Genomic DNA, 12089 nt, shown 5'->3' with positions numbered 1-12089 from the left:
GAGTAGGGTGAAGTATTGGTGTCTGAGAGCAAGGGAGTAGGGTGAAGTGTTGGTGTCTGAGAGCAAGGGAGTAGGGTGAAGTGTTGGTGTCTGAGAGCAAGGGAGTAGGGTGAAGTATTGGTGTCTGAGAGCAAGGGAGTAGGGTGAAGTATTGGTGTCTGAGAGCAAGGGAGTAGGGTGAAGTGTTGGTGTCTGAGAGCAAGGGAGTAGGGTGAAGTGTTGGTGTCTGAGAGCAAGGGAGTAGGGTGAAGTGTTGGTGTCTGAGAGCAAGGGAGTAGGGTGAAGTGTTGGTGTCTGAGAGCAAGGGAGTAGGGTGAAGTGTTGGTGTCTGAGAGCAAGGGAGTAGGGTGAAGTGTTGGTGTCTGAGAGCAAGGGAGTAGGGTGAAGTGTTGGTGTCTGAGAGCAAGGGAGTAGGGTGAAGTGTTGGTGTCTCAGAGCAAGGGAGTAGGGTGAAGTGTTGGTGTCTCAGAGCAAGGGAGTAGGGTGAAGTGTTGGTGTCTGAGAGCAAGGGAGTAGGGTGAAGTGTTGGTGTCTGAGAGCAAGGGAGTAGGGTGAAGTGTTGGTGTCTCAGAGCAAGGGAGTAGGGTGAAGTGTTGGTGTCTCAGAGCAAGGGAGTAGGGTGAAGTGTTGGTGTCTGAGAGCAAGGGAGTAGGGTGAAGTGTTGGTGTCTGAGAGCAAGGGAGTAGGGTGAAGTGTTGGTGTCTCAGAGCAAGGGAGTAGGGTGAAGTGTTGGTGTCTGAGAGCAAGGGAGTAGGGTGAAGTGTTGGTGTCTCAGAGCAAGGGAGTAGGGTGAAGTGTTGGTGTCTGAGAGCAAGGGAGTAGGGTGAAGTGTTGGTGTCTGAGAGCAAGGGAGTAGGGTGAAGTGTTGGTGTCTGAGAGCAAGGGAGTAGGGTGAAGTGTTGGTGTCTGAGAGCAAGGGAGTAGGGTGAAGTGTTGGTGTCTGAGAGCAAGGGAGTAGGGTGAAGTGTTGGTGTCTGAGAGCAAGGGAGTAGGGTGAAGTGTTGGTGTCTGAGAGCAAGGGAGTAGGGTGAAGTGTTGGTGTCTGAGAGCAAGGGAGTAGGGTGAAGTGTTGGTGTCTGAGAGCAAGGGAGTAGGGTGAAGTGTTGGTGTCTGAGAGCAAGGGAGTAGGGTGAAGTGTTGGTGTCTGAGAGCAAGGGAGTAGGGTGAAGTGTTGGTGTCTGAGAGCAAGGGAGTAGGGTGAAGTGTTGGTGTCTGAGAGCAAGGGAGTAGGGTGAAGTGTTGGTGTCTGAGAGCAAGGGAGTAGGGTGAAGTGTTGGTGTCTCAGAGCAAGGGAGTAGGGTGAAGTGTTGGTGTCTCAGAGCAAGGGAGTAGGGTGAAGTGTTGGTGTCTGAGAGCAAGGGAGTAGGGTGAAGTGTTGGTGTCTGAGAGCAAGGGAGTAGGGTGAAGTGTTGGTGTCTCAGAGCAAGGGAGTAGGGTGAAGTGTTGGTGTCTGAGAGCAAGGGAGTAGGGTGAAGTGTTGGTGTCTGAGAGCAAGGGAGTAGGGTGAAGTATTGGTGTCTGAGAGCAAGGGAGTAGGGTGAAGTGTTGGTGTCTGAGAGCAAGGGAGTAGGGTGAAGTGTTGGTGTCTCAGAGCAAGGGAGTAGGGTGAAGTGTTGGTGTCTGAGAGCAAGGGAGTAGGGTGAAGTGTTGGTGTCTCAGAGCAAGGGAGTAGGGTGAAGTGTTGGTGTCTGAGAGCAAGGGAGTAGGGTGAAGTGTTGGTGTCTGAGAGCAAGGGAGTAGGGTGAAGTGTTGGTGTCTCAGAGCAAGGGAGTAGGGTGAAGTGTTGGTGTCTGAGAGCAAGGGAGTAGGGTGAAGTGTTGGTGTCTGAGAGCAAGGGAGTAGGGTGAAGTGTTGGTGTCTGAGAGCAAGGGAGTAGGGTGAAGTGTTGGTGTCTGAGAGCAAGGGAGTAGGGTGAAGTATTGGTGTCTGAGAGCAAGGGAGTAGGGTGAAGTGTTGGTGTCTGAGAGCAAGGGAGTAGGGTGAAGTGTTGGTGTCTCAGAGCAAGGGAGTAGGGTGAAGTGTTGGTGTCTGAGAGCAAGGGAGTAGGGTGAAGTGTTGGTGTCTCAGAGCAAGGGAGTAGGGTGAAGTGTTGGTGTCTGAGAGCAAGGGAGTAGGGTGAAGTGTTGGTGTCTGAGAGCAAGGGAGTAGGGTGAAGTATTGGTGTCTGAGAGCAAGGGAGTAGGGTGAAGTGTTGGTGTCTGAGAGCAAGGGAGTAGGGTGAAGTGTTGGTGTCTGAGAGCAAGGGAGTAGGGTGAAGTGTTGGTGTCTGAGAGCAAGGGAGTAGGGTGAAGTGTTGGTGTCTCAGAGCAAGGGAGTAGGGTGAAGTGTTGGTGTCTGAGAGCAAGGGAGTAGGGTGAAGTGTTGGTGTCTGAGAGCAAGGGAGTAGGGTGAAGTGTTGGTGTCTGAGAGCAAGGGAGTAGGGTGAAGTGTTGGTGTCTGAGAGCAAGGGAGTAGGGTGAAGTGTTGGTGTCTGAGAGCAAGGGAGTAGGGTGAAGTGTTGGTGTCTGAGAGCAAGGGAGTAGGGTGAAGTGTTGGTGTCTGAGAGCAAGGGAGTAGGGTGAAGTATTGGTGTCTGAGAGCAAGGGAGTAGGGTGAAGTGTTGGTGTCTGAGAGCAAGGGAGTAGGGTGAAGTGTTGGTGTCTGAGAGCAAGGGAGTAGGGTGAAGTATTGGTGTCTGAGAGCAAGGGAGTAGGGTGAAGTGTTGGTGTCTGAGAGCAAGGGAGTAGGGTGAAGTGTTGGTGTCTGAGAGCAAGGGAGTAGGGTGAAGTATTGGTGTCTGAGAGCAAGGGAGTAGGGTGAAGTATTGGTGTCTGAGAGCAAGGGAGTAGGGTGAAGTGTTGGTGTCTGAGAGCAAGGGAGTAGGGTGAAGTGTTGGTGTCTGAGAGCAAGGGAGTAGGGTGAAGTGTTGGTGTCTGAGAGCAAGGGAGTAGGGTGAAGTGTTGGTGTCTGAGAGCAAGGGAGTAGGGTGAAGTGTTGGTGTCTGAGAGCAAGGGAGTAGGGTGAAGTGTTGGTGTCTGAGAGCAAGGGAGTAGGGTGAAGTGTTGGTGTCTGAGAGCAAGGGAGTAGGGTGAAGTGTTGGTGTCTCAGAGCAAGGGAGTAGGGTGAAGTGTTGGTGTCTGAGAGCAAGGGAGTAGGGTGAAGTGTTGGTGTCTCAGAGCAAGGGAGTAGGGTGAAGTGTTGGTGTCTGAGAGCAAGGGAGTAGGGTGAAGTGTTGGTGTCTCAGAGCAAGGGAGTAGGGTGAAGTGTTGGTGTCTGAGAGCAAGGGAGTAGGGTGAAGTGTTGGTGTCTGAGAGCAAGGGAGTAGGGTGAAGTGTTGGTGTCTGAGAGCAAGGGAGTAGGGTGAAGTGTTGGTGTCTCAGAGCAAGGGAGTAGGGTGAAGTGTTGGTGTCTGAGAGCAAGGGAGTAGGGTGAAGTGTTGGTGTCTGAGAGCAAGGGAGTAGGGTGAAGTGTTGGTGTCTGAGAGCAAGGGAGTAGGGTGAAGTGTTGGTGTCTGAGAGCAAGGGAGTAGGGTGAAGTGTTGGTGTCTCAGAGCAAGGGAGTAGGGTGAAGTGTTGGTGTCTCAGAGCAAGGGAGTAGGGTGAAGTGTTGGTGTCTGAGAGCAAGGGAGTAGGGTGAAGTGTTGGTGTCTGAGAGCAAGGGAGTAGGGTGAAGTGTTGGTGTCTCAGAGCAAGGGAGTAGGGTGAAGTGTTGGTGTCTGAGAGCAAGGGAGTAGGGTGAAGTGTTGGTGTCTGAGAGCAAGGGAGTAGGGTGAAGTGTTGGTGTCTGAGAGCAAGGGAGTAGGGTGAAGTGTTGGTGTCTCAGAGCAAGGGAGTAGGGTGAAGTGTTGGTGTCTGAGAGCAAGGGAGTAGGGTGAAGTGTTGGTGTCTGAGAGCAAGGGAGTAGGGTGAAGTGTTGGTGTCTGAGAGCAAGGGAGTAGGGTGAAGTGTTGGTGTCTGAGAGCAAGGGAGTAGGGTGAAGTGTTGGTGTCTGAGAGCAAGGGAGTAGGGTGAAGTGTTGGTGTCTGAGAGCAAGGGAGTAGGGTGAAGTGTTGGTGTCTGAGAGCAAGGGAGTAGGGTGAAGTGTTGGTGTCTGAGAGCAAGGGAGTAGGGTGAAGTGTTGGTGTCTGAGAGCAAGGGAGTAGGGTGAAGTGTTGGTGTCTGAGAGCAAGGGAGTAGGGTGAAGTGTTGGTGTCTCAGAGCAAGGGAGTAGGGTGAAGTGTTGGTGTCTGAGAGCAAGGGAGTAGGGTGAAGTGTTGGTGTCTGAGAGCAAGGGAGTAGGGTGAAGTGTTGGTGTCTGAGAGCAAGGGAGTAGGGTGAAGTGTTGGTGTCTGAGAGCAAGGGAGTAGGGTGAAGTGTTGGTGTCTGAGAGCAAGGGAGTAGGGTGAAGTGTTGGTGTCTGAGAGCAAGGGAGTAGGGTGAAGTGTTGGTGTCTGAGAGCAAGGGAGTAGGGTGAAGTGTTGGTGTCTCAGAGCAAGGGAGTAGGGTGAAGTGTTGGTGTCTCAGAGCAAGGGAGTAGGGTGAAGTGTTGGTGTCTGAGAGCAAGGGAGTAGGGTGAAGTGTTGGTGTCTGAGAGCAAGGGAGTAGGGTGAAGTGTTGGTGTCTGAGAGCAAGGGAGTAGGGTGAAGTGTTGGTGTCTGAGAGCAAGGGAGTAGGGTGAAGTGTTGGTGTCTGAGAGCAAGGGAGTAGGGTGAAGTGTTGGTGTCTGAGAGCAAGGGAGTAGGGTGAAGTGTTGGTGTCTGAGAGCAAGGGAGTAGGGTGAAGTATTGGTGTCTGAGAGCAAGGGAGTAGGGTGAAGTGTTGGTGTCTGAGAGCAAGGGAGTAGGGTGAAGTGTTGGTGTCTGAGAGCAAGGGAGTAGGGTGAAGTATTGGTGTCTGAGAGCAAGGGAGTAGGGTGAAGTGTTGGTGTCTGAGAGCAAGGGAGTAGGGTGAAGTGTTGGTGTCTGAGAGCAAGGGAGTAGGGTGAAGTATTGGTGTCTGAGAGCAAGGGAGTAGGGTGAAGTATTGGTGTCTGAGAGCAAGGGAGTAGGGTGAAGTATTGGTGTCTGAGAGCAAGGGAGTAGGGTGAAGTATTGGTGTCTGAGAGCAAGGGAGTAGGGTGAAGTATTGGTGTCTGAGAGCAAGGGAGTAGGGTGAAGTGTTGGTGTCTGAGAGCAAGGGAGTAGGGTGAAGTGTTGGTGTCTGAGAGCAAGGGAGTAGGGTGAAGTGTTGGTGTCTGAGAGCAAGGGAGTAGGGTGAAGTGTTGGTGTCTGAGAGCAAGGGAGTAGGGTGAAGTGTTGGTGTCTGAGAGCAAGGGAGTAGGGTGAAGTGTTGGTGTCTGAGAGCAAGGGAGTAGGGTGAAGTGTTGGTGTCTGAGAGCAAGGGAGTAGGGTGAAGTGTTGGTGTCTCAGAGCAAGGGAGTAGGGTGAAGTGTTGGTGTCTCAGAGCAAGGGAGTAGGGTGAAGTGTTGGTGTCTGAGAGCAAGGGAGTAGGGTGAAGTGTTGGTGTCTGAGAGCAAGGGAGTAGGGTGAAGTGTTGGTGTCTCAGAGCAAGGGAGTAGGGTGAAGTGTTGGTGTCTCAGAGCAAGGGAGTAGGGTGAAGTGTTGGTGTCTGAGAGCAAGGGAGTAGGGTGAAGTGTTGGTGTCTGAGAGCAAGGGAGTAGGGTGAAGTGTTGGTGTCTCAGAGCAAGGGAGTAGGGTGAAGTGTTGGTGTCTGAGAGCAAGGGAGTAGGGTGAAGTGTTGGTGTCTGAGAGCAAGGGAGTAGGGTGAAGTGTTGGTGTCTGAGAGCAAGGGAGTAGGGTGAAGTGTTGGTGTCTCAGAGCAAGGGAGTAGGGTGAAGTGTTGGTGTCTGAGAGCAAGGGAGTAGGGTGAAGTGTTGGTGTCTGAGAGCAAGGGAGTAGGGTGAAGTGTTGGTGTCTGAGAGCAAGGGAGTAGGGTGAAGTGTTGGTGTCTGAGAGCAAGGGAGTAGGGTGAAGTATTGGTGTCTGAGAGCAAGGGAGTAGGGTGAAGTGTTGGTGTCTGAGAGCAAGGGAGTAGGGTGAAGTGTTGGTGTCTGAGAGCAAGGGAGTAGGGTGAAGTGTTGGTGTCTGAGAGCAAGGGAGTAGGGTGAAGTGTTGGTGTCTCAGAGCAAGGGAGTAGGGTGAAGTGTTGGTGTCTGAGAGCAAGGGAGTAGGGTGAAGTGTTGGTGTCTCAGAGCAAGGGAGTAGGGTGAAGTGTTGGTGTCTGAGAGCAAGGGAGTAGGGTGAAGTGTTGGTGTCTGAGAGCAAGGGAGTAGGGTGAAGTGTTGGTGTCTGAGAGCAAGGGAGTAGGGTGAAGTGTTGGTGTCTGAGAGCAAGGGAGTAGGGTGAAGTGTTGGTGTCTGAGAGCAAGGGAGTAGGGTGAAGTGTTGGTGTCTGAGAGCAAGGGAGTAGGGTGAAGTGTTGGTGTCTGAGAGCAAGGGAGTAGGGTGAAGTGTTGGTGTCTCAGAGCAAGGGAGTAGGGTGAAGTGTTGGTGTCTGAGAGCAAGGGAGTAGGGTGAAGTGTTGGTGTCTGAGAGCAAGGGAGTAGGGTGAAGTGTTGGTGTCTGAGAGCAAGGGAGTAGGGTGAAGTGTTGGTGTCTGAGAGCAAGGGAGTAGGGTGAAGTATTGGTGTCTGAGAGCAAGGGAGTAGGGTGAAGTGTTGGTGTCTGAGAGCAAGGGAGTAGGGTGAAGTGTTGGTGTCTGAGAGCAAGGGAGTAGGGTGAAGTGTTGGTGTCTGAGAGCAAGGGAGTAGGGTGAAGTGTTGGTGTCTCAGAGCAAGGGAGTAGGGTGAAGTGTTGGTGTCTGAGAGCAAGGGAGTAGGGTGAAGTGTTGGTGTCTGAGAGCAAGGGAGTAGGGTGAAGTGTTGGTGTCTGAGAGCAAGGGAGTAGGGTGAAGTGTTGGTGTCTGAGAGCAAGGGAGTAGGGTGAAGTGTTGGTGTCTCAGAGCAAGGGAGTAGGGTGAAGTGTTGGTGTCTGAGAGCAAGGGAGTAGGGTGAAGTGTTGGTGTCTGAGAGCAAGGGAGTAGGGTGAAGTGTTGGTGTCTCAGAGCAAGGGAGTAGGGTGAAGTGTTGGTGTCTGAGAGCAAGGGAGTAGGGTGAAGTGTTGGTGTCTGAGAGCAAGGGAGTAGGGTGAAGTGTTGGTGGAATGAGTGAGGGGGTGGGGGAGGGGGTTGTGGAGGGATGAAAGTACAATTGACAGAAAATCAGAGAGTCATTACCTGACTTCCTTCATCCACTCCCAAAATCTCAAAACAGAACCAAAAAAACCACTTTGAGCTACATAAGTAAAGTAAAGCGAAGATGCCTTACACAAGGCATTCATTTTTCTGTATCGCATGAATGTTTATGTCACTGGAGAAATGTGCGAAAGAGTAGCTAATTGTCCTGATGGGTTGTCTCCTTTAAGTTTTTTCTCGTAACATCCCTGACCTCTGTGTTTGTGATTTTCTCCAGTGGCGCAAAGAGCTGCAGACAAATCTGAGAGTGGCTAGTTGTCCTGATGGGTTGTCTACCTTCGGCTGTTTTGTGTTTCACCTCTGACCTTTGTGTTTGTGATTATGTCCAGTGGCGCAAAGAGCTGCAGACCAAACTGGACGGGGATAAGGAGGAGAGGAGGAAGGAGCTAGAGAAGAAGCAGAAAGAGGAGGAGGAGCAGCAGAGACACAGGGAGGAGAACAAGGCCAAGAAACTGGCCGCCAACAAACCCAAGCGCAAAACTTCGTCCGCAAAATCTTCAGGCGTCACCAGCCCAAAGTGAGATGCGAAGCCTGTATCTTAGCGTGTGGATATTTGGGCTTACGTTTCCTTGCGATAGAAGAAGAGTTGATAGTACTTAAATATACTTTCCTTACAAAGAAACCCCAGCGAAAAACCTTGGCCGCAAAATCTCCAGGCGTCACCAGCCCAAAGTGAGATGCAAAGCCTGCACTTGGGACTCATACCCCAAATAATTAAGAGTACAGATGAACCCCCCTTTTAAGACACCCCAATTTAAGACTCCCTCCCTTTTAAGACCTGATTTTCTCAGATACTGTATCCCTCACTTGTATTCATACCCCAAGTCCACAAGCTGGCTTCTTCTTGTGCAGAGTTGGAATATCTGCAGGGTTCCACACAAGCCCAAAAGTCAAGGGTATTCATCAATCAATCAATCAATGACGCTTATATCGCGCATATTCCGTGGGTACAGTTCTAGGCGCTCTGCAGTGATGCCGTGTGAGATGAAATTTTATACGGCCAGTAGATTGCAGCCATTTCGGCGCATATTTACCTTTCACGGCCTATTATTCCAAGTCACACGGGTATAGGTAGACAATTATTAACTGTGCCTAAGCAATTTTGCCAGGAAAGACCCTTTTGTCAATCGTGGGATCTTTAACGTGCACACCCAATGTAGTGTACACGGGGGGAGGGTTCGGACACCGAAGAGAGTCTGCACACAAAGTTGACTCTGAAATAAATTTCCGCCGAACCTGGGATCGAACTCACGCTGACAGCGGCCAACTGAATACAAATCCAGCGCGCTACCAACTGAGCTATATCCCCTTCATACCCTTTCAGGAAAAAAGTAAAGGGTTTTTATACCCCTTCCAGATTTTTCACAGGGTATGAGTGACAATCGGTGTATCCATGAAATGTCATTTTTTTCCCAGAGCGTTTTGCGAGGCATTTTTTTGAGCAGGCGACAGCACCGGATAGGCTAAAGCGAACAGTGCCATCGAGATGATCAGTTTAAAGATATCGCGCAGTTTGAGGACAAGGGAGGCAACCTCTGCTTCACGGCGTGTCAGTGTCGACAGAGGAGTGGCACGAACACGGTGTGTACTTTAGTGGTCTCAGTAGAGCAGGCGGCCTGCGTGCTGTTGCTTGTAAACTAGCAAAGGCTATACCCTTTCAGCGTTTGACTCGTACGTTTTTTTTTACCTCTTTGGAAGAAAACAGTTACGTATTTATACCTCTTCAGAGAGCATCTCGTACGTGATTTGGAGGGTCAAAGGTTATTATACCCTTAATTCTACGTGATGTGGAACCCTGATTTGCATGGGTGGGATTCTTCCGTTATATTCCAGAAATTCCAGATTTGTAATGTCTGTGGTGACGTTTTTTTGGTTGTTAATTATACAAATCCTTCAGCGTCTGGGAGCCAGCCCCCAGACCCCCTCTTAACTTTCTTCAGGTTTCATGACAGTTTTCAGTCCCACCCATGTATTGGGATGAATTAATTTCACTTTTGTCAATACGCATTTTGTTGTTGTTAAATGCCGGCTCTGCAGAAGAAGCAGCTTGGCTGCTGAGTTTTTGTATGTTTCCAAGTTGAAGGCTTTTAGTTTGACTCCATGCAAAGGTGTGGACAGATGTGTAGTGGTTTACATGAGTGTGTACACAGGGAGATGGTATCTCTGACAATTAAAATGTCCCAATAGCAGTTTTTATTATGTGATACAAATTTGCCTTGTTTTTTACATTTTAATTTGAAATGTGTAATATGACCTGAGTTGTCATGTGGATTTGTGTGTGGGTGAGAGAGAGAGAGAGAGAGGGAGAGAGAGAGAGAGGGGGGGAGAGGGAGAGAGAGAGAGAGAGAGAGAGAGAGAGAGAGAGAGAGAGAGAGAGAGAGAGAGAGAGAGAGAGAGAGAGAGAGAGAGAGAGAGAGAGAGCTTCCTGAATCATTATCTTCAGACCATTTAATTTAATATTTGAAATAATTGCTATTTGAACTTTGGATCATTGCTTACCTTTGGACCATCTACACCATGTTTGTGATAGCATTGTTCAGTGTAAATAAAACTTGATTGTGCAAATGACATTTGCACAATCAAGTTTTATTTACACTGCACAGTGCTATCATTGAAATGCTATTTGAAATGTTTATGAGCTGACCAACATTTTTGTGAAATTTGCTTTTGCTCTGATCTAGCAGTGTTTCTGTTCTTTGTTATTTTCAACAGTATTATTGCATGCAGTTGTGTTTGTATATATATATATATATATATAACATTTTTCTGTTTGGAAACAGTTTAATTAATTTCTGATCAGGCTATGAAGATATCTCGGGATATGTTGTATATTGGTTTTTACAAATGTTGAAGTTCAGAACAAAAGCATTTCTTGTTATAATGTCCAATCAGCATTTTGATTTGTGATACAATTTACATTGTTTTTAAATCTGAATTTGAAATATAAGATGTGGCCTGATGCTTCATTTGGTTGTGTGTGTGTGTGTGTGTGTGGGTGGCGTGTCAGTATTTGTGTGGCTGTGTCAGTGTATGTGTGTGTGTGTGTGTGTGTGTGTGTGGGTGCGTGTCAGTATTTGTGTGGCTGTGTCAGTGTGTGTGTGTGTGTGTGTGTGTGTGTGGGTGCGTGTCAGTATTTGTGTGGCTGTGTCAGTGTGTGTGTGTGTCAGTATTTGTGTGGCTGTGTCAGTGTGTGTGTATGTGTTACAGTTCTGTGAAACCAGGGAATACGTGTATTAACTAAACTATTTTTAGGTAATACATGAATTAACTGTTTTTTTCCGTCAGTTAATTCATGTATTACCTAGTTAATACAAGTATTCCCTGGTTTCACAGATTAACTGTAACATATATATGTGTGTGTGTGTTTGGAAGAAATAGGAAGTGAGAACGAGAGATTCTGCATGGGAAAGAGATGGCAGAGAGAACCGAGAATATCTTTTCTGTTTCATAGCACCTTTATTTGGATTAGTATAGAATGAGGTTACAGCAAGGTATCACAGAAAGTTTTGAGAAACTCAGAAAAACAAACCAACGAGAACAAGATAATATATATATTATACATGCATTTGCATATTCAAACATGCGCATATAAAAGGCATATGGTGCATACATGTATATATATTTATAAGTGAAAATAGATTATTTTTTGTACATGAATATTACAACTATAGAGAAAAAATAAACAAATAAATAGTGAGTACATGAATAGTGGACCCAGCAAGTGTTAAAAGATTCTTTCTGATGGCAGCCATCTTGGAAGTCATCATAGGATTTTACATGGAACAAGAGCATCCTTCCACTTGGACATATACCAAAAATCTTCAGCCTGGCAACTTTCTGTGCAGATAGAGATTTTGTTTGCTGAATTAATTTTGTAACTGACACCTATCGATGTCAATCTGCATAATTAATTGAGCAACAAATTCCTTCTTCTTCGTTCATGGGCTGAAACTCCCACGTTCACTCATGTTTTTGCACGAGTGAATTTTTACGTGTATGACCGTTTTTACCCCGCCATTCAGGCAGTATACGCCAAATTCGAGGGGAAGCCACCGAACTCTGACATGGGTTACAGGATCTTTTCCAAGCGCACTTGGTCTTGTGCTTGCCTGTACACACGAACGGGGGTAAGGTAGCAGCATGTCTGCACATAAGTTGACCTGGGAGATCGAAAAAATCTCCACCCTTAACATTCCATTACATTCCATTATTATGTTAAAGCATGTAAAAAGGAATACATGTAATACCCTCCAAAATTGCAAGAATAATGCTGTAAATGAATTTATCCCATGAGGTGTTGTCTACACAGTCACATCCAAGTTTACATGTGATCTTTACACGCTAACACCAGGCAATTATCCCGTTTTCTACAACATCAAATTTTAGCAAGTGTTGAATTAATAACTTCTCGGTTTTTTGTCGACACCTTATGTTTGAATTTGGAGTTATACAAGTCTAGCCCTCTCCCCCGCCCCACACCCCACCCACCTTTAACTTAATTGAGTCTTCGATCACTGTCATCCCTCACGTAAACTTTGACGTCAGGTAGCCGTTATTACGCACCTCGACAGTCTGCAATTACCTCCCCTCCCTTTCCGTCCTCCTTTCCCCTTCCACACCCCACTCATCTCATTAGTCATATGAACTTTGACCAGGTAGCTTATATGTTCTCCGTCTGTAAGTACCATGTTCCCCTCCCAAGCCTTTCTTCTCTTGGCATCAGTCATCTAAACTTCACAAAGTAGCTCTACTTGTGTCATCTACTTATGCACTTTAGTTGGCAATTACCTCCCCTCCCATCCACACCCCATTTACCTTTACCAACAACGCCCCCCCCCCCCCCCCCCTTTCCCTGTTGGAGTCTGTTTTAATACAGTGGAACCCATCTTTTAAGCCCCCCCCC

At 48.2% G+C, this 12089-nt stretch overlaps 1 protein-coding gene across 1 annotated transcript in view; it reads left to right on the top strand.

The window, feature by feature from the left end:
- The window catches only part of LOC138968226 (transmembrane protein 232-like), a 42530-nt gene extending 32378 nt beyond the window's left edge, over positions 1-10152 (top strand). Inside the window, exon 17 of the mRNA XM_070340776.1 lies at positions 7516-10152. Within this exon, the coding sequence (XP_070196877.1) occupies positions 7516-7707 (192 nt within the window). The 3' untranslated portion in view covers positions 7708-10152. The remainder of the gene's footprint in view (positions 1-7515) is intronic.
- Positions 10153-12089: the final 1937 nt, after the last annotated feature.

Source organism: Littorina saxatilis, linkage group LG6, assembly GCF_037325665.1.
Source record: "Littorina saxatilis isolate snail1 linkage group LG6, US_GU_Lsax_2.0, whole genome shotgun sequence".
Taxonomy (NCBI): Eukaryota; Metazoa; Mollusca; class Gastropoda; order Littorinimorpha; family Littorinidae; genus Littorina; species Littorina saxatilis.
This window is presented reverse-complemented; position numbering and strand designations above follow the sequence as displayed.